General features: G+C 44.7%; 2 protein-coding genes across 8 annotated transcripts; one reads left to right on the top strand and one right to left on the bottom strand.

The window, feature by feature from the left end:
• Window positions 1-675: 675 nt before the first annotated feature.
• Window positions 676-19914, top strand: LOC137128549 (EH domain-containing protein 2-like). 7 transcript variants are annotated; one of them, XM_067506748.1, is made up of 17 exons: window positions 676-742; window positions 2560-2605; window positions 2713-2758; window positions 3314-3379; window positions 3631-5697; window positions 5863-6051; window positions 7424-8029; window positions 8385-8571; window positions 8655-8752; window positions 8874-9008; window positions 9128-9177; window positions 9268-9416; window positions 9526-9620; window positions 9731-9836; window positions 9929-13369; window positions 13550-13997; window positions 14949-15128. In XM_067506748.1, the coding sequence occupies exons 2-15, from the start codon at window positions 2565-2567 to the stop codon at window positions 11779-11781; spliced, it is 5688 nt and encodes a 1895-aa protein (XP_067362849.1). In that variant the 5' UTR covers window positions 676-742; window positions 2560-2564; the 3' UTR covers window positions 11782-13369; window positions 13550-13997; window positions 14949-15128. The 7 variants fall into 7 exon arrangements, with proteins under 7 accessions (XP_067362849.1, XP_067362850.1, XP_067362848.1 ...); XM_067506749.1 differs by having other exon boundaries at window positions 9734-9836; window positions 9929-13997; XM_067506747.1 differs by having other exon boundaries at window positions 9929-13997.
• A 1361-nt stretch (window positions 19915-21275) lies between these two features.
• nup88 (nucleoporin 88) lies at window positions 21276-24538 on the bottom strand. Its single transcript, XM_067507707.1, has one exon. The coding sequence runs from the start codon at window positions 24306-24308 to the stop codon at window positions 22143-22145; it is 2166 nt and encodes a 721-aa protein (XP_067363808.1). The 5' UTR covers window positions 24309-24538; the 3' UTR covers window positions 21276-22142.
• Window positions 24539-24564: the final 26 nt, after the last annotated feature.

The raw sequence follows: 24564 nt of genomic DNA, 5'->3' as shown, positions 1-24564 counted from the left end.
ATGCATTTTTGCAAGAATGGAGGACTATGGGTTTTGCCCACCATCACGTACATAGGAACTAGTATTTGGAGTAATTTCTTAAAGCAACAAAATGCAGCCTAACTCTTTGCTCTGCCACATTTTGATTGAGTCGTCATTATGAAATAAAACTTAGGCCTGATGAAAATTATACAAATTACTAATCAAGCATAAGTAAATGAAATAAATTATCTGCACTGCTGCCGGTGCTGTTTAGTCTGGGCCACACGAGGTTTCCACTGCAAATCAATGCCATATGTTTTAGAGCACACTGCTATTAAAACAAAATTCAAACAAAAGTATGCATCATCTTTCAGAGTTAAAACTGTTTCAATATTCATATGGGGACGTGACACTTGTTTTAACTCAGACTTGTGAACCCATCCTTAAATCCTATAATACCACTTGTTTTTATCAGTTTTTGTTTTCTATAAGAACTGTTAAGATCAAGTTGCACATGTTCAAAACGTGTTGGAATTCTATCTCTAAAGCAAACAACACCGGACGAAGTTTCCTACGCAAACTCTGAGCATATCGCCCTCAAATTGAAACCTTAGGGAAAAAAAGTCGATGCTACTGTCAATAAGGCCCACAGCGTCGAGGCGGAGATTTTAATCAGGCAAAACGGATGTCTCCTGTTTCCTGCCTGTAGCTGGGTCCTGTACAGCAGCCCGTGCGAGGCTGTCCTGGAGACCCCGCGCTGCCTGCACCTCTATCGTCTCGGGTGAGTCTGTTACAATATAGCAATTTATCTATAAAACCGAATAACTATAACAGAGCTGCAATATTCGCGCACGGCAGACAAGCCACAAACTGCACAGCTACCGCAATCGAAACGCCACATTAGTGCACGACCCGGCAAACATAGTCATTTTCCACCGAATTCCCAAGCATACCCCCCTCATCCAAGAGTATTCCAACATTAACTCATATTTTGCTTGCAAGGAGAGATGGATTGCTCGCTATGCAATCGCGTTTACACTTTTAAGCAAACAATGCTGCCTTGTAGTGGTTGGATCGAGGTGTCGCTGTACAATATGAGTGTAAAAATCGTGCCACTCGGTGGTTTGTTTTGAATGTCAAAGGCTCAAGCTAGCTGTACGTCTGAATATTGTTGATAGCTGGCTGGCTTAGCAGGCTAGTGGCTAGGCTAACGAAATGGAGCTCAGATGCAGCAACATTCTCGAATAAGAGATGAAATGGGTTTTTGAAATCAATTGTTTTATTAAATTAGAGTCTTAAGTGTATAATGTAGCTGTTGAGTGAGTAGTGTTTTGATTAATTGGCAAAATATGCATGGGGGGCTCTTTGAAAACACCAGCTAGCATGTAGCAAGCCGCTTGCAGCGTCTCCATTCATATCCTGCGTACTGGCACTGCTCTAGCCGAGTAATGGCTACGATCCGCTGCCTTTTTTAGAGCGCTAACTGGGGATGCGTTTCCTTTACAACCCCGCTAATGTGCCACCGTGGAATATTCAGTGACATGTTGCGTTTGTCCTATTAAAGTGTTGTGCGCAGCTGTTGGGACCCGTAGTAAATACAGCGAGACTCCGCACTCGAAATCTTTCCAGCCTGTGTGTGAAAACCGCGCGTTTTCAGTTTGTTTCCATCCACTGTTTCTCTTGAGCTCTTGATTTTTTTGTAAGCAGAATGCGTAGTTGTTGTTAACCACATAAGATAAAATGGCATGTTGTAAGAGGCTAATATTTTCTTTATTTAAATAACCATATCGTAATTATAATTGTTATTGTGGCTGTAGTACATCTACGTTCTTTCATAGTGGCCTCTTTTGAGTTTTATTCTCACAACACCCGGCAGTAGCAGGTGTAATATTTTGAGTCATTACTGTAGTGTGACAGTTATACTACTAACCAAAATAGTTACACCTTTTGTTTGGTTTACTGTCAAATTTTGTAAGAACATTTAGTATGCAGTTATCCTTTTATACCCGCAGGAAAAACACCTATGTTTGAAGCTGATTTAATGACTCACAAAGCTATTTTGTCAACCACGTAGACCAATTGCAAAGCTTAAATAAATGTTAGTGTTATTGTCAACACATTTGTTTTTATATATGTGTGTGTGTATATATTTATATACACACATACACACACACACATACATATATATATAAGTCTGTGTGTGTGCTAATAATTTTATCTTGGATAGTGCATGACACTGCAGAGCTTTGCTGAAAAAAATCCAACAAATGTCATTTCACTTTAAAATTTGACTATAAAATGATTGATCATGATATATTAGCATATTGTATGACTCCTTATCGCAGTGATGGTCTTGTGGCTTTACAGTCGTTAATCATCCTCATCATCTCATCAAGTGTTACCAACCCCTGTCCAACCTACAATCACATTTTACTGTACCACCAAACATAGAGCTAAACTTACACACACTATGGTGTTTTAATTACTATATAATTAAAATGCAACTGTGTAAATGTGCGCATTATTTGCTTGTGCAGTTTTTATGAAGGCTGTATTTAAGTTATTGCGGAACTTTAAAATATGTTTTATTATTAACAGTTGTCATGGATGATGAAGACGGCAGGTGCCTTCTAGATGTAATTTGGTAAGTCATTGGCTGAAAAAGTGCAAAATCAGTTTGACATAATAATAGATCTGTTTGTTTGTCTCTTTCGTCTTCTCTCTTGTGAATCACATTGTTTTCTGATGCAGTGACCCAGAAGCTCTCAATGACTTTCTTCATGGATCTGAGACCCATGTGAGTATGTGAGAAAAAAAGTCAAAGAGTCACATCTGTTAGGCGTGTGATTTCTCCTTACAAAAATTGGTTTTTAATTGATGTGCCGAGGAGTTTTGATTGTGCGTATTTTTTTTGGGGGGGGGGGGGCTTGCATAACTCCATACCTAAAACACTTTAAGATTACATGTTGAACCACCATGTAACCTATGCCCCTCACTGCTTTGGTATACTTATTGCTTTTTTGCGACGTGCTCTGCTCAATGGTTGTCCAAATGTTTTGATTGCACTATGTATGGTTTTCAGCCTGGCTTCCCCTTTCTACAAGGCTGATTTACAAAATGAGAAATGCTAATACTAACGCTTCCCAGCTATGTTATTCCTATCATTTTGCCCCTTTAACACTCTTTTTGCTGGTTTCTCTACAATCTGGGTTATCTGGACTGTGTTCTGTCCTTTCCTTTGCCTCCTCCTCTGTTTGATGGTCTGTATGTTTCTATGTCTTGGTGGCTTTTGTCTGCTGGTTTGGGGGCCTTTGGTTTCTGTCTGTCCTGTACTGGGTGGGTGTGTCTGTAGTTGGACACAGACGACCTTTTGGATGGTTCGAGTGACCCCTCCAGCTCATTCTTCTCTACCACTGGGGTGAGTAGAATCCCCCACTCCTCAACCTTCTGTGTTCTTTCCATCTATGTAGCATGCATCTTCAAAGACCTTCCCTTCCAACTAACAACATCTACACTCTACAACTTTGATTTGTTGTGATGTGACAAGGGGATTCTGTTGGGGGTTTTATAGCTGCAAATTAGTGTTAACTTTGTAATACTTCTCGCCATCACACCTACCAAAAAGTTAATCAATCACCTGGTTTCACTGCTTTCATCTTTCCTTTTAAGGGCCATGTTTCAGAGGTCCAGCCTGCAGTCCAGCTGTCGGCCAACGAGCCAACAGGTTTGCCCAGAGTCAGCGTTGACCTGGACTTCCTGGAGGATGATGACATCTTGGGAGGATCCCCAGGTGGAGAAGGTGGGAGCAATGGCATTGGGACAAACCACGAGCCATGTGACATCCTGCAGCAGAGTTTGGCTGAAGCCAACATCACCGAACAAAGCTTACAGGAGGCAGAAGCTGAGCTGGACCTGGGATCCTTTGGAATTCCAGGCCTTACACAGGTGGTTCAGACACTGCCTGATGCCAGCCTCTCTGGGGCTGGAGGCACTGCTGTTGGTGTGGGCATAGGTGTTGGAGTTGGGGCTGCAACAGCAGCTATTTTCTCTGGATCAGTTCCAAGCAGCACTGCTACAGCTCCCAGTGCCACTGCTGACATCCTCGGATCAGTTCTTTCTCAGCAGGGCCTTCAGCTCCAATCCCAGGTCATGAACAAGGCCATTAGTGTCCAGCCATTTATGCAGCCTGTGGGCCTGGGAAATGTGACACTTCAACCCATTTCAAGTCTCCAAGCTCTTCCCAATGGAAGTCAGTCTGGACATCTAGGCATCGGACCGATTCAGGTTGTGGGTCAGCCTACAGTCATGACTATTAATCAGCCTGGGCAGCCAATTCTGGCTAAAGCCATGGGGGGTTACCAGCTGCATCAGCCTGGACAAGAGGTATCAGGTGCTAGTTCTCAGGCAGGGCTTGGAGGCTCAGGGGGTGGACTTCTGATTCAAGGTAACAAAGCCACAATGGGATCTCCAGCTTTAAATGGACCAGCTGTTTGTGTCACCAGCACAAACAGTAGCAGTGGTGGTACAATGACTGCTCCTGGTGGGCTTGTGGGCTTTGGCAGCACCCCTCTAAGTTCAGGAATCGGGGCCCAGACACAAACTCAAGGTCAAATCATGCAGAACTTGATCATCCAGCGCACACCAACACCAATACAGCCTAAGCCTCCTCAGGGGGGTGCCATCCAACCGAAACAATTCAAACAGCAACAGCAGCAGCAGCAGCAGCCACAGCCAGCATCTCAATCCCTACAAAATGATGCCCACAAGGCTATAGGGCTGCAGCAAATTCCAGTTTCTGCTGCTCAGAGTGTAGCCTTCCTGACAGGAAAGCCAGGCTCCAATGTTGTCTTGAGTACTCAAACACAAGGCCATCAGTTTCAACAAACATTATTCAAGCAGCAAGCAGCACAACCATCTGGCAAGCCCCTCAGTTTGCAATTAGTAAACCAATCAGGCAGCATCGTCATTCCCTCTCAGACAGTCCTGCAAGGTCAGAATCACCAGTTTCTCTTGCCACAATTACAAGCAGGTGGGCAGATCCTAACCCAGCACCCTGGAGGCCACATCATAACAAGCACAGGTACTGCTGGACAGATCATCGCAAACCAGATCAACTTGAGTCAGGTGTTGACCTCACAGGGCCACCCTGGGGCTCCCCACATCCTCTCTGGGCCCATTCAGCTCCAGCCTGGTCAGATGGGCACATCCACCCTCTTTCAGATGCCGGTCTCATTGGCTCAGAGTCAAAGCCAGACACAGACTCACCCTGTCTCAGGTCATACCCAGACAGTCATACAAGGCATGCCAATCCAGAACTCCCTGACCATGCTGAGTCAGGTGGAGGGGCTGAGCCCTGCAGTTAGCCTTCAGCCAGCCCTGCAACCTCAGCCAGGTGGAGTCCCTAGTAGCAGCAGCGCAGGAGCAGCAACCATGGCTCAAGGCCAGCCTGGAGAGTGTGTTACAGTACTGGGTAGCTCAACAGAGCAGGCTGCTCGTTCCACTCAGCAGAATGTGCCACAGTCGTCCATCCTTGCCATGCAACCAGGTTCCTCGCTCTCTGTGGCTACCACAGTACCCTCCTCTTCTCCATCCATGTCTGTGTCCACCTCTTCCTCTGTAACAGCAGTGGGGCTGGCCCCCCCACAAGCTCAGCACAGTCCGGGAAGGTTACTGCTTACCAACCAGGGCTCCAGTATGATCCTAAGCCAGGAGTCTCTGCAGATGTTTCTGCAACAGGTCAGTGTTCGACTCTATATGTTTACTTTAATTGTGTTAACATGGATAAATAACATGCACGGAGTGATTTCTGACCTATTTGGTTTACTATTTTACTCCCCCTTCCCTTCAATCCTCTTCCTCCTTCCCTTCCTGATCCTAAAATGGTAAATGTACTCCTATCAGGAACAGCAGCACCAAACAGAGAATGAGTCAACCCCCTCTGTGGGCGTACCAGCGTCCGTTATCGTCAGCAGCAACAGCATCACTGCTCCAGCCCCTGCTGTCCATGACAGCCAGTTAACTGACTCTTGGGTGGGTCAGAGCCACAGTCCTTCCCCTGGCCCCTCCCACATGACAGCAGTGGTAAAGCAGGTAGAAATGCCCCTTTATGTTAAGCCCCACCCACTCGTTGCTGCTGCTGCTGCCGCCACGTTTAGGGTATCTTATCTTGCCCCATCACTGATCTGTATTTCTCTTCTGCATTTGTCATTGCTTTCATGGCTCTCATCATTGCTTGCGAATTACTTGAAATTACTTGTTTGGTTGCACTTAATGTGTGTTTCTAACATTGCTTCGTTCTATGGAAAGGCATGATCATTTCAATTGTCCCTATGTATTGTGTGTCATCATCCGTGCTTTTTAATAGCTGTATGCACCTTTGTACAATTTACGACAGGTAATCAAATGCCGTGGTTTAACTACATTTATTGACTAACTAATTTTCTTTGGTTTTTCATCCATTCTGTGTAATTGTAACCAAAGACAAAACCATGCTCATGCTTGATAGAACAGCTTTTGGGTTGCAAGTGCACTACTCAAAGTTCAGGCAACTCACCTTCATCTGCTGAATTACTGACCACTGATCAACCTACAGCTCTTAACCATGCACTTCTTATTAATACACTTATAATATATGCTTACATTGCCACTACCCCTTGTGACCTCTAGTCTGACCAATGATTCCCAAACCAAAATTACATGCTCCCCTGACCACCTGTCCCTGAAGTCTTTAGATCACCTTCTACTTTGCCATCACCGGCCCACAGATCTTAATGTCTTGCTTTTGTCAGCTGGTGTTATTTTTTGTTTTATTTTAATTTTTTTTTTGCTTACCAAGAGACCATTGGTCCCTTATTATGCGCAGTCTTCCTCAAATGCTAGAAAAATATCTGTGGGCTTCTACTACTTTTACTTCAACTACTGTTATATTCCAAAGTCTAACACTTTGCTTTTGTATTGTTCGGTGTTGTTTTACCCATGTTTGTGCAGTCTAATATTGGGGTTGGGCGATTGTTTTATTTTAGTATCGATTTTTAGTAGAATTGTACTGTTTATAAGCTTTTCATTTTACGGTTGTGCAACACTTCATTCCCAATAAGACTAAACCTCAACAAAATAAGATGTTGAGGTGATCATTTTAGATGTGTGCACTTTTGTCAGACGCAATGCATAAAGTCAAACACTGTTTTAAGCATTGTCCATGCATATGTACATTATTCTATCTGCATATGATAACTACTAGGATTAACTAAATTTTAGGATGGCTATATTGCCCAGCCCTATTTTGCTTCTAGCTTTAATTCTTGAACATATCATATATACTATATACATGCGTGCATGCAGAATCTTTTTATTGTGTGTGATTTTTGTGCTAGATAGCTTTGTGTGTTTAACTTTTCAGTGCATTCTAAAATTAGCTCTGCAAATTAATATTTTTTCATTTCTATTTTCATTACTCCTCCAGGTACCCTCTGGTGGGCATCAGCAGCCACTGAAGATCCAAGGCATGTCCCCCTCACCGACCTTGACCACCCTGGCCACAGCACCCCCAGTGGCAGACAGCCCCCAGCCTTCCCAGTCTCCTCTCACTCTGAGCCAGCAGATCCAGTCACCACACAATCAACAGCAGTCCCGTCCTCCCTCTCAGCCTCAGCCACAGTCTCAAACTCCTTCCCGCTCTTGCACACCCTCATCTCACCCCTCACTTTTTATTGTCCACAACCAAATTGCAGAATCCCCTCAACAAGCTCCACAAGGCCAGCCACAGCAGGCACACATTCAAATTCAGATTCAGCCACAGACAGTCTCTCAGCCTAGCCCCTATCAACAAGATATGCCTCCCATGTCACAATCACCCAAGCCGCCACCTGCACCACCTGCACAGCACCAGTTCACTGCTCCTCCAATCAACACGTCTGCTACTGCTGTAGTGAAAGCCCAGGCTCCAATCCAGGGCCTAATAGCAGAGCAGCAGCACCAGCTACAAGTAATAGGAGCACAAATTCAGACCCTGTCAAGCATCAACCAGCCCTCACCTCAGCAGAAACACCTGCTGGAGAAGCTGCAACAGGTATTGTGTTCAGTTCAGATTTCACTTAATAGATTGGTGTTGGTAAAATCCCCCACTGAACTTGCAGGAAGTACGGGTTTTACCAATAAAATCATACATTTTTTTCCAACGTTCAAATTGGTTCAGTATAATCAAAGGAGGACGCATTTCATATTTTAATACTTTCACAGAAGAGTGAACTTGTTTGGTATTCTTTTGCACTCTTTACTCTGCTAAACAAAAGTCTGGTTTAAATACTTTACATCCAGCTGGTGATTAGTGATCAGTTTACCAGTACAAATATTGTAACTGAAAAAGACTGAGGCTTTAGGAAACTTTACTAAAACGTATGTAAGCTATGTTAATGTGTTTTCAGGTCCAGCAGAAAATCCTGCTCCATGCCAAGCCGCCTAGTCAGCCTCAAGCCACTAGTCAGTTCAGCTCCCAACAAGATGTGCCTGTTGATAAGGGGGTGATTGGATCATCAGCCAGCACTGGTACACCTGCTCAGCTTCCCTCTGTGCTGCAGCCAACGTCAGTGCTTGTGAAAACTCCTGCTACAGGTCAGAGACGGTTTACGGCAAATGACGCAAAATGGCAGGAGCCTGAACACTCCTTTCAATGATTTGTTTTCTCTTTGTTTTAGCATCAAGTGACTTACAGCTTTTCTCAGGAGCCCAAGGGCCAGCTGGAGCGTTGGTGAATCAAAATGTCACTCCTGTCAGCCTTACCCAGCCTGTACAGGTAGGTCATATTACAAAACCAAAAAAACTCCGACAGTGTTCATAGTGTAATTATTGCACTAGTTAGTACTGAATTTCAAAGCACAAAAGTTAAAAAACATCTATGTATTTTCCCCTCGCAGGTTCAGCCAAAGCCAGGAGTGATTAGCTCAGTCGGAGGGATGACCCTGGGGAAAGCTGGGATGCAGATACAGGTGTTAGGAGCTAATTTGACTCAAATGCCTGCTCCACAGCCCCCAGCTCCAGCACAAGCTCAGGTAAATGAGCATTACTGCATCTCAGCAAAGGCCCCTGCCTCTAAAATTGCTTCTAATGTTTTAAGTGTCATATTGATGTTTTAAATTCCCGATTTTCATTTGGTTTGCTCACACCACAGACAACAACAGTGAAGATGCCTTTCAGTGCAGAGCCCAGCAAAGAAGCCAGGTTTGTGGCAGGTTTTAATGGCTTATTCTAACTGTCTTGTGATGACATTATTTATATTTTTAATATTTCTTTATACACACCTCACTGCAGGATGCTAGAACAGCTGAGGAAACAACAGGGTTCAGTGCTTCATCCAAACTACAGTGCTCCTTTCCACTCATTTGAGGACACACTGCACAGACTGCTGCCTTACCATCTCTACCAGGGAACTGCCAATTCTTCTCAAGACTATCAAAGAGGTAACCAAAAGCTTCTAGCGCGTATGATACACAATTTAGGAGACATTGTTTTTTACCAAATTCCAGATCAAAACTGACATTCGCAAACATTCTGGTTCTCTCTGTACAGTGGATGATGAATTTGAGAGGGTCTCCTGCCAGCTGCTCAAAAGGACCCAGGCCATGCTGGATAAATACCGCTACCTTCTTTTTGCAGAGTCCAAAGTAAGTTTATAAACCAGGAGTCTTACCATAGGCCTTCTTGTTGCCTCTTTTCTTCCTGAATTGATTTGGAAATGATGGCATTTGACATAATTTTGCCATTTGAACCTGAGCAGAGACTGGGCCCCTCGGCAGAGATGGTGATGATTGACCGGATGTTCATTCAGGAGGAGAAGATTGCGTTGAGTCAGGACAGAATTTTGGCCAAGGAGAGACCAGGTACCCTGTCCCTAACGTTGCTGATGGGTTAATTGCCTACATTGTATGCTGTGTATATTTATGCTGATATATATAATTCTGTTAAATTGCAGAGGAGTTTGTGGCAAATGTTCGCATGCTAGAGAGTGCAGTTTCATCCCAAGAGAAATCGTCTTCTGCTGAGTCCACCGCAGCGAGTGGAGGTGTAGCTGCTGTTGCCTCCACACCAGCACCTGCCACTTCTTCCCCCACCCCACTTCCGCATATTGCCCCCATCCCTCCACCTGCACCCGCAGTTGCTCCAGCTCTCTCTCCAGCTCGTACTCCAGCTCCTGCTCCACCTCACGCTCCAGTTCTAGCTCCAGCTCCAGTTCCAGCTCCAGCTCCAATTCCCTGTCCAGTTCCTGCTCCTGCTCCAGCTCCAAATCCAGCTCCAGTTCCTCCTGCTGCCGGCTCTTCTGTCACAACTTTTCCTCCTACCAAACTGGTAATAAAGCATGGTGGAGGTGGAGCTTCTGTGACCTGGTCCAGCAGCTGTCCCCCACCTCCTGCTGCAGCAGGAAAGCTAGTGGCAGAAACCACAAGCCAGAGCTCCTCGTTCAGTCATGGTCCGGCAGGATCTTCCTTCTCCTCTTCCTCCTTCAACTCTCAAGCAGCTGATGATGACGACGCTCTCCCACAGAGAACCAGCAAACCGCCTATCAAGACCTATGAGGCTCGAAGGAGAATTGGATTAAAGCTAAAGATCAAGCAGGATCAAACGGGGTTCAGCAAGGTGGTCCACAACACTGCCTTAGACCCAGTGCACACACCTCAACCTCAGCAGAGCAGCCAGTCTATATCCCAGCCTCAGACTTTGCCTCAGTGTGAAGCTGCTGTACCACATCCAAAGTCCCACCCTTTATCTACTCCTACTACAGTCATCAGAACTCAGCCCCCTGTATGCACAGCTTCTTCTGCCTCATCAGTCACAATAGTCCCATCTTCCTCTACCTCCTCCTCTCATACCTGGTCATCATCCACATCCTCATCCTTGACTCAAATGAACGGGACGTTGGATCACCATGACATGGGTGGGGTGAAACATAATCCTGCCTCCACTGCCACCCCCTCACAGACAACCTGCCGCCTCCCCCTTCGAAAAACCTACCGGGAAAACATCAGTCCTCGCGTTAGACCTGGTGTCCCAGGTGGAGGTGATGAGAATTTGTCCTACCCCAGGCCCACAGCATCACCCCCCCGGCACGAAGCCTCGTCTCCCCCCTCAGAGCGGACAGTGATAGCCAGTGTGAAGGTGGAGAAAAGAGGAAGGGAGGCTGCACACACTCACACAGAATCAAGCCACGAAACAGGCCGTTTAGGGAGTGCAATGCAGGGGCTGGATGAAGTGGATGAGGTGTTTAACCGTGGTATCAAGACAACACAACACCATCATCTCCCACAGCTCATTGACAGGGAGGGAGCAAAGGAGAGAGGAGAGGAACTTGCAGACCAAGAGATGGACAGTAAATACAAGAGGGTGAGTGGCAAAAATAGACATAGGACAGGTGGGACATTCAGAATGGACCAACATGCCCCTGGGCCCCCCTCTCCAGGGTCCTCCTTTACACGAGACCCCTTGCTTCCTGCCAAACGCTGTAAGTCAGACTCCCCTGACATGGATAATGCCAGCTTCTCCAGTGGCAGCCCTCCAGACGACTCTCTGAACGAGCACTTGCAGTGCGCCATCGACAGCATCCTAAACCTGCAGCAGGAGCCCTCAGCCCGCGGGCACCACATTAAAGGGGGCAACAGTAGGTCTCACCAACACCAAAGCCAGCGCCCAGGGGGCTCGGCAGCCTCATCCCACAGACCCTCAGTCCCGCAGCCCTCCTCTGCTTCCTCATCCTCATCCTTGGCCCAGCACCCTCAGGTCAGTGGCCGTGGCCACAATGGCAGCCTGGTGCCCCAGACTCAAAGCAGATAACAGCCTCTCAGCCCCAGGCCGGACTGACAAGGGGGATCTAATAGAAAGACTTGGAGGCGTGGGAAGAGAGGCACTGTGAAAACAGTATCACTGTACTACTCTGCCAAGCTATGCTGGCTTTGTTTGTCCATTTGAATTGTCCAGACATTTCTTTGTCATAAACAGCCAGAGGTAGACCCGTGGTAGAAAAAGTTGGAATGTGGAAGAAGGTAAAACTGTCTCTGTGCATTGCCCACTTGAAGATGGCTGGCATTTTGTATGTTTTCTGCAAGCCAAGCTTGAGTAAGAAGATGAAATTGTCAGTTCTTTCTTCCTTATTTACTGTTCTTTTTGTTATTCAATATTCATACATTCCTTTAATGTGGCCTGAGCACCAGTCTCTCCCCAATAATGGTTCATCTCCTGGTTTAAACAGACTCAAATGAAAATCAGGCAGCTCACTAAAACATTAAAACAGAAGACACAAACCTACATTAACTGTAACCTACGTTACCTGCAGCTCGTAGCCAAAAGAGAATACGACCAAGTTTATACTGTAATAGGTCATAACACATCGGTGTCTTCCTATAACAACCAAATTTTATTTTCTTATCACATAGATATGGTTGTCCTGCAGATGCAAACAGCACATGCTGAAGCGATACAGTTTGCCTCTTTATCAAAAAGACAAAAAAAAACCCTGAGGCTCAGTCATACTGCTCACAAGGCAGCCGCTCGTTGTCTTCAGTTGGCAAAATCATACAGCCATGTTTCATGTAGACATCGCATGGATTTAAAAACAAAACATAATGAGAGAAGAAATTGAAAAATTATGAAGTTGTTTTTCTTTTGACTGCTCTTGAGTGCTGTAGTACCATACTGTCAAAATGTAAATGAATATGTTGTAAGGAAGAAAGTTCTTTTTCTGCTTCTAATGTCAGATGATTTTCCAGGCTCTTGTTTTTAGACCACGTGTCCACACACAGCCTGCCCCAGTGTTGGTTGTGCTGCCAGGTTTGGACTTCATGCATTTCAGTCAGCAGGGGGCGGCCAGTTTTAACTGTTCTCAGCCTGTTTTATCTTTTTGCCACTGTATCCCAGCCTCCCATGTGTGTTTTTTGTCTTTTTTTTTTTTTTTTTTTTAAGCTTGGTGGACAATTCAAACACAAAGACAGCTCAAGTGTTGAAATGGAAAAAAGGAACAATAATAATGTACAAAAAGACCGTAAGAGAATTTGAAGTATAGTATTACAGATTAATTTTGTATTGTATTTATTGTGTATAATGACACTTTTTAAAAAGAAATGTACATTTAGTAAAACTGTAAATTAAACCTTGCTTCTTTTATGAAACATTGCAGGGCTTCTGGTCATTTGTCCAGCGGTTTTTACAGTAACTCCCGAACTTCAGGGTACATTCCTCTGGATGACTACTGATGACTAATTACTATTCGTCTATCAGACTACCAGCAGATGGAGCATGGAAGTGGAAAAGTAGAGCTGGTCTTTGTGCCTCATTGCCTGGAAGATTCAGAGTTTGGGAGGAGCATGAGAGTTTAGACTGATGAGAGGAAAAAACTGTAACATCCATAAATGCATGACACGTTATGGTAGGTTAAGTGGAAAAAAATCCATTTTTAAAAAAGTGGAGGCGATAGAAGCTAGAGCAGAAAGGGTGCAGCTTAATGTGTCAACTGTTCAAAATATGCATAAAGACATAGGGGGTATGTCATGTTAAAAAAAAAAAGAAAAAATGACTCCACCCAAATTGTTTATTCACAATCCTCCAGATCCACACCCTCTGGCCACAGCACAGCTCATCCCTGTCCTGACCAGAGTTTGTGCTGACCACAGTGTTGCCAGGCATCCCTGAAAGAGGAGGTGCGTTAAACTAGATGCAGAGAGCAAGGGGAGTGAAAAGTTGGCCTAAGTGTGTGAGTGTTTGCCCTGTACGCTTTCAGCAAGCAGAGTAAGGATCCTCGCCAGATTTGGAGCTCATCTGAAATACATTAAACCCTGGAGAAGAACGGCCTTCTGTAATCAAGCTGCACTGACGCGCCACTGAAGGCTCCTATTTGCTGACAGAGGTACACCCATACATGTAGCAGCAGCTCCTCCAACAGACTGGCTGACTGTTTTTGTCTCCTCAAGTCAAAATATTTTCCAAGCTCCAGAGGGAAAGACTGCAGAGAGAGCTCAAGGTGGTTAAAGAAATCTGCTTTCTCCGTAACAGTTTGGGTAAATACACATTTTTAAATCTTAAATATAACTATGATTGCACGTTGTATTTTAACTTTACTCAGATGACTGGGTCGTGATGCAGTAGATGAAGCTGAATTGTTGTCGAGGTGCAAAGATCACATCTTTGTTAAAATGGTCTAATTATGTTTTCTGTGTGTTATATGTTAGAGACGGATCCCAGAGCTTTAACCAAACCTTTAATTTCCGCTGAAAGCATGTAAATCGCCTGCCTGGGTACTTATGTATGTACAGTCATGGCGGTCAGATCACATTTAATGTCTCTCCTGTAGATCTTCAAACTTCGCCATTTTGACAAGAGCCTTTTCCACACTGGTCTTGTGACATGTCAGGACTGTGTTGCCTATTCTGCTGTAGGCAGAATTATTATTTTTTTTTGTTGTTGTCTATTTCAAATGGGATTTAGACGAGAATCTCTTTACAGATGACGTAACTTCTGCTGACACATGTCTTACCTTCGTGCCAGCCTGCTTCTTATAATGAGTTGTGCCTTCATGTCCTAATCCAGTGTTTCTGTTCAGACTACAGAGAAAGAAAAAAAACTTGTCCTTTCATGTACACACACTGGAAGCTCCTCAAAGTGGTCTTTACCTTACATGAACCGTTGAACCGTGCAGGATTTTCATGTTTCACTGAGGAGAACTCGTGTCTCACTCACTTCACTGTGAAGAGTTGTCTCTGTGTCAATCCTGATGCAGGGCTGGGTTTGAAAATTTTCCAGTGTGAACACCAGCTTTTTCCATGCGTGCACTAACGGTGCCTGGCAGACTCTTGGTGGGGTAAAGTTTACTCCAGATTACACATACATACTCAGGGTTGAGGCAGACTTTGATTAGCGGATGGAATAACGCTGACATTTGTTTGCCACTTGGAATTGGCTTTTTCTATTCAGATTAACCTTTGGTGTCTCCTTTTCTGTCCACATCTCAGGGGTTAAGACTAAGACTAAGGTGACTGTTTTCAAAGGGGAAGATCCAGACTTCAAACGAAACATCAGCCCTATCATTCCTCTCGGCGTGTGCACAGAGGTTTTCAAGGACAAGTGAGCAGCGTTTGCATAAATACAGGAAACACCTGAGGCTTTTCCAAGACTAGTTAATCAACATGTCACGCTGGGGGCGAAAAAACGTGAAGAAGGCACCCGAGGTGGTCCGCACAGTGACAGAAGGGCTCAAGTCCCTTTATCAAAAGAAGCTGCTCCCTCTGGAGCAATACTATGGTTTCCATGACTTCCACTCCCAGAGTCTGGAGGACGCAGACTTTGATAACAAGCCTATGGTCCTGGTGGTGGGACAGTACTCGACAGGAAAGACAACATTCATCAAGTATGACATTATAGCCCCGAATCAATCAATTGCTCACAATAAGTGTTGTGATTGCTATGTTTATCGTAATCTGTGTGTTTGACCGACAGGTATCTACTGGAGCAGGATATTCCTGGTAGCAGGGTGGGACCTGAACCCACCACTGACTGCTTCACTGCCATCATGCATGGGGAGATGGAGGGAGTCATCCCTGGGAATGCCCTTATTGTAGACCCCAACAAGCCATTCCGTAAACTCAACCCTTTTGGAAACACCTTTCTAAACAGGTGAGAGCAGAGATTGAACTTACACTGTGCTGTGCAATGATTCTACAGAGGCAGCCAGATATTTATCAGCAGGAAATAGATAGATTATGTGAGCGAACCCAAGGAGGGGAAGCAGGGAAGGAGCAATAGCAGAACGTTTTTTAGCACTTTGGAATTTCAAGTCCTTGTGCCAAATTTCAGAGCGGGGAGGCACTTTCCTTATTTGTGGAAAAACCGAGAAAGGGAGCGATATCACAAGAGAGGGTGATGAAAGCTGATGTGCTCAGACTGGATGCGCAATGTACGCAAGTTCAACAACGGGGTCAGAGGGCTCCACAGCCCCTCTGGACATGGGGCCCTCAAGACGCATTGTAACTCTGTACAACCAAATTTGCCATTTTTTTGTGTTTGGTTTTCCACGGTTATGAACCCACAACTTCACATGCTTTAAAATAAAATCCTTTTAGTTGCTAAAAACATGGACGTGCAGTCCAGAAGTGACAGGAACATGCAGTGCACCTCTCAATGGGGCTCCAACATGAGGTTATGATGCCAGTTTTCCAGCGGCCGCTCTCTCTCCCTCTACAGGGTATGTTTGTGAATGTATTTACGTCTCTTCTTTTGCTCAGACTTCCTGTCCTGGGAGCCAGTGGGCTCATTAAGCTTATAAACTACAGGAAGTGGTGTTGTTGTTCTAAGCCACACATCATTAGCTGGCCTTATTGTTTGATTCTGGCAATAGTGGTCATTTTCCTTCAGGAAACCCAGAGCGAGAGAGTCCTGTGTGCACACAATGGCCTGCAGAGGGAGGGGCTGGGGGTGTGGAGAGGGTAGCTTCCAATCTGCTCCTGAGATCGCTTTGGCTTCTTTGATAAGAGTTCACAAATTTTCACATGATTTAGATTCTTTCCCTCTACACTGACAGCGTTTCAAACAAAACTAATCTCTCTGGACCCTCTGACCTTTTTCCCCGTCTGCCGACGAAAATACCAGGTTCCAGTGCGCCCAAATGCCCAACCAAGTCCTGGAGAGTATTAGCATTATTGACACACCGGGGATCCTGTCTGGGGCTAAACAGAGAGTGAGCCGAGGTGAGGGAAGTGGCAAAGGTAAGGAGAGGGCACATGGGGCCTGCCGAGACACACATCCCTGAACGTCATCTCACAAACCCATCTCCTTGGCACTCCTGGCTAACTCATGGAACCAATTTGCTCTGTCACAATAACACTTGGCAGCAAGGCAAGAAAACATCCCAGCAGTACTCTAAGCATCCATAAAATCATAATCTCGAACAGAGTTAGCACAGAAACAAAATTCTATCTGCCGACAAATAACATATTATTCTTAATGTTATTTTAAATCTTCTGTCCATTCACGCCTCAAGTAACCCATTCATCAAGTCAATCTGCATGAGCGACTAACACGGTTAAAGGTTCGTTCATCCACATTATGAAAAACATACTTCCTCACTTGCCACTACTGAAATCAAGCCACGCGGAGAGTTTTGGTGGTTTTATCTGCTGAGGTTTTGAAACGTCTGTCTATGTGTTTTATTTCGTCCACCTGGTACAATGGAGGTGAATGGAATGTTTGTGCTTCTCGAAGATAAAGTACAAAGTTTAAAATGCAGCATCAACATTTCTTACAAGAAACAGTTTCTCTGGATTATCAGACCCCTTTGCTAAGAAGTACTTTCAACTGCTCACAGTAGAGAGCAGGGTCATTTAATTCTTTCTGTGCTTCTTGTTGGCGAAGAAAGTGCTAATGATTTATTTAGATGTAGCTATGTGCACCACAAACAGAAAAGTCAGAGATACAGTAGCTATCTGGAAATCAAAACTATATGTGGCTTTACCACTAGAGGTAAATGAGGAAATGATTTTTGTGATTTGGTTGAACTGACCATTTTAGTATGATCGTGTTGGGAAACAGTGAATCCTTAGTGAATGTGCAGCTATTGAGTTTTAACACATTACAGATTAGAGGTGTGAAGGGGTTTGTGTCTGTGTCGAGCTTCCATCCTCTCCTGTCCCCATTTTTTGTTTAGTAGCACATTTCGATTCACGAATGCCTAAGTTATTAAACCTTTTTCCATTCAAACAGGCTATGACTTCCCAGCTGTGCTGCGATGGTTTGCAGAACGCGTAGACCTCATAATCCTACTGTTTGATGCCCATAAACTGGAGATATCGGATGAGTTCGCCGAGGCCATCGGGGCCCTGAAGGGCAACGAGGACAAGCTACGTGTAGTGCTCAACAAGGCAGACATGGTGGGAACCCAGCAGCTGATGCGAGTGTATGGTGCGCTCATGTGGTCCCTGGGGAAGGTGTTTGGCACCCCGGAGGTTCTGCGAGTATACATTGGCTCCTTCTGGTCAGAGCCGCTGCTGGTTACAGACAACCGTAAGCTGTTTGAGCTGGAGGAGGAGGACCTTTTTGCTGACATCCAAAACCTTCCCCGAAATGCAGCTTTACGCAAGCTCAATGACTTGGTCAAGAGAGCACGTCTGGTTAGGGTGGGTGACTCCATGTGCATGTGTGTTTGGCGCGTCTGCATGTTCTCATTAAGTTGACATTAACGCACTCTAATAACTTTAGATTTGCATTTAGTGAGTTGGCAGATGTTTTAATCCAAGGTGACTTGTAAGTGAGGTGCAAAGCAGATACACAGCTCATAAACCAATGCTGTGATTCTTTTTCCAGGTTCATGCTCACATCATCAGCTATTTAAAGCAGGAGATGCCTTCTGTCTTTAGGAAGGATAATAAAAAGAAGAACCTGATCTACCAGCTTCCAGTTATTTTCTCTAAGATCCAGCTACAACACAACATTTCTCCTGGAGACTTCCCAGACTGCGCTAAGATGCAGGTGCCTGATTCCATTATTTTCTTTACAGCTCAGCACACCTGAGAGGCAATTGCATAAACACTGATAAAACATTTGAAACAGTTTAGTTAATTTTAAAGATTATCACTTATTTTTGACAGGAGCAACTGATGGTCCATGATTTCACCAAGTTCAAAACACTGAAGCCTAATCTGATGGTAGCCTTGGATGAGCTGCTCTCTTCTGACATTGCCAAACTGATGCCCCTCCTGCGGCAGGAGGAGCTAGAAGCAGGTGAGCAGCCAGGTGTGCAGGGTGGAGCGTTCCTGGGAACCCGTGTTGGACCGTTCATTGAGGGCGATCCCTTTGCTGAGGAGAACGGAGAAGGATGTGAGGAGGAGGAGGATTGGGTCGTGACCAAGGACAAGGCCAAATATGATGAAATCTTCTACAACCTCGCTCCCAATGAGGGGAAATTGAGCGGCACTAAGGCTAAGGACTGGATGGTGAGCTCCCGTCTGCCCAACTCGGTGCTGGGTCGTATCTGGAAGCTGTCAGACGTGGATCGTGACGGCATGCTGGATGATGAAGAATTTGCCCTGGCCAGCCATCTGATTGAGGTCAAGCTAGAGGGTCACGGTCTACCCCCTGAGCTCCCCGCCCGGCTAGTCCCACCATCCAAACGCAGGCAGAAAGGTTCTGATGCATAGAAATGTCCCTGGAGGTGAGCTGAACTCTCTCTAGTGGCAGTCACACTTATGCTACTGTTTTCTATTTGCTCTTGATTTACTGGACCCATGTCAAAGTGTTGCGAAAGTAATCTGTTCAACATTTCCTGTGAGACTGAATTCGGTCTTACACCATGGAACGTTCTGCATTTAGCACAACTCAGAACCTATCAGACTATTAAAAAGGGCTTACTGCAAAAAAAAAAAAATCCTCTCTCTTTGGCTCCTCAAAGTTTGCTTTTTTTTTTTTTTTTTTAAATAAACTACTTGTGTTTGCTGAGCAGAAGTAAATAATGGCTGCACCCTTTAAAAAGATGAACACTATTTTGCATATACCTGATATAATTTACAGTACAAAATGTCTTCATTAAAACGTTCCTTCGCTGACTAGACTAGAGTGGCACAAAATTATCATGATGATTTTTGGATCGTGCCATTCCAGTGAGGGTATCGGCTACAATTTTATTTTGTGGACCCATTTGGTTTAAATAATTAGTTTCTAGCGTATAGTCTCCTCCAGCAGGCAGCAGAATCTGAATATCTGAAAGCGTTTCACGTCACAATTTTGTGCATACTTTATATATTATTTTTGTAACTCTTGCTGTTGTTTTGTGTGTGCAGAAGCAAGGCCTTGGTTGTATAAAAGAACATTACATGCCGAGATGAGCTTTTCAGACTGAATGATTGATATATTACTGACTACTGTGCACAGCTCCACCAGCTGTTCTTGTATGAACTTTTTATTGTAACCAAATAAAATTACCTGACTGTGCCTTGTCTCTTTTTTTTTATTTTTTATTTTTTTGACCCTTTTGTCAATAAAATGTAGAGCTTGAAGTACATCGCATACATTGTACAAAACTAAGAGTTGAGTGCGTTTCTTTTCGGCATTCTTTTAACAACATTTGCTTTTCTTTCAGGCTCAGTTGGTCTCTCAGTGACAGACCACATAAACAGTGACTCACTCTCCCCTCTGCCAAGTACCCATACCACCATTTTCCGAGACTCTCTCCCCTCTCATTCCCACCATCTGAAGCCTTTTTCTCTGCCTTCCTTTCTGCTTCACACAGTTAAACACAGCCCATTGCTGCTCACCCCTGGTTAGTTTTTATGACCGCACTAACTTGCATTAGCTTTTCTCTGCATATTTTTTGGTTTTATCCGGTGTTTATGTCTTCACTATGAACAACTGTGTGCCCCAAGCAGAGATGAGCATTTCACATGAGGCTTTCGAGACTCCTAAAAGGGGTGGTGTCCCCGCCTCCCTGTTCCACTCCTCTATGGAAAGAAACACAAATGAGAAACAGAGGTAAAGCAGCCTTTTCCTATCTGCTCTCTGGCTTACAATGACTCACATGTGAAGAATGTGGTGGGCTGGCCCAAGAGTTATTAATATCTCCTTTCCTAGGGTCCGCTAAGTTTCCTCAGGCTCATGCACAGGATCTAGACACTCTACCTTTCCTAAAGACTTCAACAACATCCCCCTATTTGGAGTGGTCCTGTGCTAGACCTGAAGTACACCACACCCTGTTGTGTGTATTTGTGTGAGTGTGAGAGAGAGAAAACTAGAGGTCATATGTGAAAAAGATAAGTAGGGTGACAAAACTCACTGAGAATAGCTGAAACATTCTTATGGGAAAAGTTTCTTGACTAGAAAAGCACTTATGCTGGTGCCTTGTATATTTTCAACAAATTTTGCTTGGCATGCCATTTCATAGACAAATTGCCATCGCAGTTTGAACAATGCCTCCCTGTTGCATAATTAGACTGCACGGAGTCATAAACTATCTCAAACATTTGTTGCTTGAATCAACATATGCAGTGCTGCTGCCGCAGTGAAGTGAATCTTGAGGACAGACTCAAGCTGGAGCAGAGGACCCCCACCAATATCTGACATCCCCAACAATGAAGCTTACTCAACAAAATTGGGGTCTCCGTATACGTCACTCTGTGTTTACGTGGGGAATTCCCCTCAACAAACCTGCAGTTGGACAACTACGATCATCAACTCTGGAGAAGGATGACATCTGGTGGATACTGGATTCCTGGCAAGCTTTCATTAAATTGTACATTGCACAATCCAACCATAGATGGCGGAGGAGGTTTATAGATGTGTGCAGTAAAAGATTCAGGTTCATTTTCTCATAGGATATTGTTTATAATAAAATAAAGCATATCAAATTCACTTATCAAATCTCTTTTGCAATCCCCGTGTTCTAGTTACCCAACAAATATTATTTGTCATTTATCAAATTATTAGCATATTATGCATTTGTGGCTGCAGAAATCAGTCGGATCAAGTGGGTTAATTTATTTTGACCCCACATCCAAGGGTTTCATTAGGAATTGCTCTCTTCGTGGTTGTATGGACAGATGGCGATATTTCTGACAAATTCATTTTAAAACATTGACATATTAGTATTGCATTAAGATGTCAATCTATCCTTTTTGTGTTTTTCAGCCACTTACTTACACTCATTTTTTAAGTTTGTAACTTCGCTTCAAAGATGTTGTACATCGATAACTACCTGATGCAGTTGGTAACAAAGCGTAAAGTCAGTTACAGAGAACTTTAAAGTTTATTACACATCAGAAAAAAAATTACAGACCATGTTTACACTAGCTTGGTAAGCGTAGTTTATCTAAAAGTATTTCTCCTTGTACCTATCCATACATATTCTTCTCCAAGACAAAGACTGAAACCTTAACATAGAATATGTAAAACAATATGCAAATTGTTAAGCAAGAAACAAAGGAAAACCTTTTGTTTCCCTGTTATGTGATGAACAACATTCAATATCAAAGGTAAAGTTATATCAGCAATATAAAACAAACTTATCTAACTTCTAATATCCTCCAAAGGGCACAAATCAAAGGCTAAACCTCTTATTCTAGCTTCCCATCAAGTTACAAAAGACACATTTACCAACTGTGTTTAAAAAAAAACCAAACAAAAAAACTTGAAATATTGTAACACAGTTGAAGTCATTTCTACAGAGTTTAGAAACTGAAATAATTTTTAATGTCTTTAATTTGCTTCATCATGTCACCAATTTGCTGTCCCTGTTCTCTGAGGACATCTTGAACAACCTTCTTCTGGTGCGCGTTGAGTAACACCGTTGTCCTGGCTGCAGGCATGCCCTTGTCCACTTGTGACTTCTGGTACTCCATCTTCATGTTCACCTGTTTGATGCAGTTGTCCAAGTGTTTCAGCTGATCACTGATGGTCTGCAGTTCCTTCTTCATGTCCCTTTCACTGTTTGACAGTATAGGCAGCTGGCTTTGCAGGCTGCCCAGCACTTTTTTAACCCTGTTCATAATGGTTTCCTGGCGATATTTTGCATCTTCATACTTATCAGCTAATCTCTCTGCTGACTCTCTCAGACTCTTCCTCTCCTCCCTGCACAGAGCCAGCTCCTCAAGCTGCTTGTTCTTCTGGCCTGTCAGGAGTTTTGCCCTTCTATGCATCTCTTCACGGGCCATATCCTGCTTCAGAATATACTCCTCACGGAAGACCTGTGTGGCTCTGCTGAGGAGCTGCAGACGCTCGGGAGGGGGTGGAGAGGTGTCCTTGTGCCCTGCCTTAAGTACAAGTGGATTGGTCGAGCTACGAGCCAGGATGTTGCGAATGTGCTGCTCAAAGGAGTCGTTGGCCAGTCCACGCAGAGGGGAGTTAGCGGAACCTGGACCTGGATAGGAACATAGCAGGGGAGGTGATGGTGGACGAATGGAGCTCAAAAGCGGCAACAGGATGCACTCATATGTGTTGGTGATGCAGATCATGGTGGCGCCCAAGGATAGGTCAGAAACTATCAAAAAACCACGAACAGGAGCGGACTGATTGGTTAGGAGTGGTCTGGTGCAAAGGATGTGCTCTACAATACAGCGCTTCTCTGAAGCTAGTTCCTGGAGACTATCCTTGTCCTCCTCATCTGACTTGAGAAACTTCTGCAGTTTGTTGAGCCAAATTAGCCCCACACTATGTACTCCTGCTTCGTGGGTGCAGTGGTACCTGTGCTGGCACAGGGGGTCTTTGTGCAGTCGGATTGGGCAAGTAAAGTCAAACTCTGGAGGCTCCTCATCCTCTCCTGTTGCTACCTTGAGGGTAAGCTCTAGCTCTACGCACTCAAATACATAGAGAGCTGGCACAGATTCTGTGCTTCGGATCCATTTTTCCACTGCTCCTCGCTCATCCTCTTCTTCCGATTCCAGGATAACACAGTGGTACAGCGTGCCCGTTTCTGTGGCGATCACTAGGATACTGGGCACACATGGTAAGCAGAGAATGGCACAAGCATCATAGCCATAGTTATCCTCTGCTGCAGGATACATGGGGAGGGGTCCAGCAGGTTTACTTAGACTCACACCGTTTGTCTGGCTCGTGTAGCTCACATAGGTCTCCCCATTTTCGTAGAGAATGTACAGGGGGTAGACCTGCTGTTCTTTGGAGCACTGTACTGACAACTGCCGAGGGAGGGACGCGATCGGCCCGAAGTCGAACGCCACTGCTATCTCGCCCAGAGATGCTGCATAGGAGCGGGCCGGAGGATGGACGCTGCTGTCATCATCGAGCTGCGACAATGGCAGGACCTTGGCCGGTGTTTGGGGAGAGTTCAAACTGTAAAACCTGATGGTGTTGTCTGATGTGAGCAGCACTAGATGCGGCTCATCGGTCTCACTGGGATACCAAGCAGCCTGTCGTAGATATACGGACTGTGAGCTGGTGAAGAAGCGCTCCGCAACGGGGATGGTCTTGCAGTTGATTTCGCTCTTTCCGCCCTCAAACTCGGATCTTTTACCCCACCGCTGAGGAAGGTCAAGCACAGAGATGCCTCTTTTGCCAATTAGTGCGATGTGGTGTTGCGTTGGACTCACCAACGTGTGGCACACTTCGAACAGAGGAGGATTGATGCATAGCAAGGTCTGATAGCTCCCGCTAACGTTACTGCGACTGTCATCCGAGTTTAACTGTCGCAAGTTGGTCGTGTAAAACACGCGGTCTATGTCATCCCACACGAAAAGGTCCGCACCCAAACAAAAGGTGAGATTTTTAGCAACATCTCTCTCATTCTTGATTGGCCGCGAGTCCAGTTTCTCGCATATTTTCTTGAAAATGGTATGGTTCGGTAACTCATTTAGCCATCGTTCCCCCCCGAATGCCGCCATCTTGATCTGCCGTCTGTCGAGGGGCAGTCTTCTTCTTCTGCAGCTTTATCTGCTTCTTCTTCTTCTACTTATTGGAGCTTTTTGGCAGCAGAGATCCCCAATTGTTGCATTGCTGCCATCCTCTGGATTCACTCTCCTCTTACACTGTTGTTTTTCCAATGGAGCAATTCAATTCTTTCTTAAAAGTTGAACAAAATCCCTCCGTGTTTTCCACCCGAATCTAATACATTCTTTAGACCAACTTCAAATACTGAAC

Source organism: Channa argus, chromosome 6 (genome assembly GCF_033026475.1).
Source record: "Channa argus isolate prfri chromosome 6, Channa argus male v1.0, whole genome shotgun sequence".
Taxonomy (NCBI): domain Eukaryota; kingdom Metazoa; phylum Chordata; class Actinopteri; order Anabantiformes; family Channidae; genus Channa; species Channa argus.
This window is presented reverse-complemented; position numbering and strand designations above follow the sequence as displayed.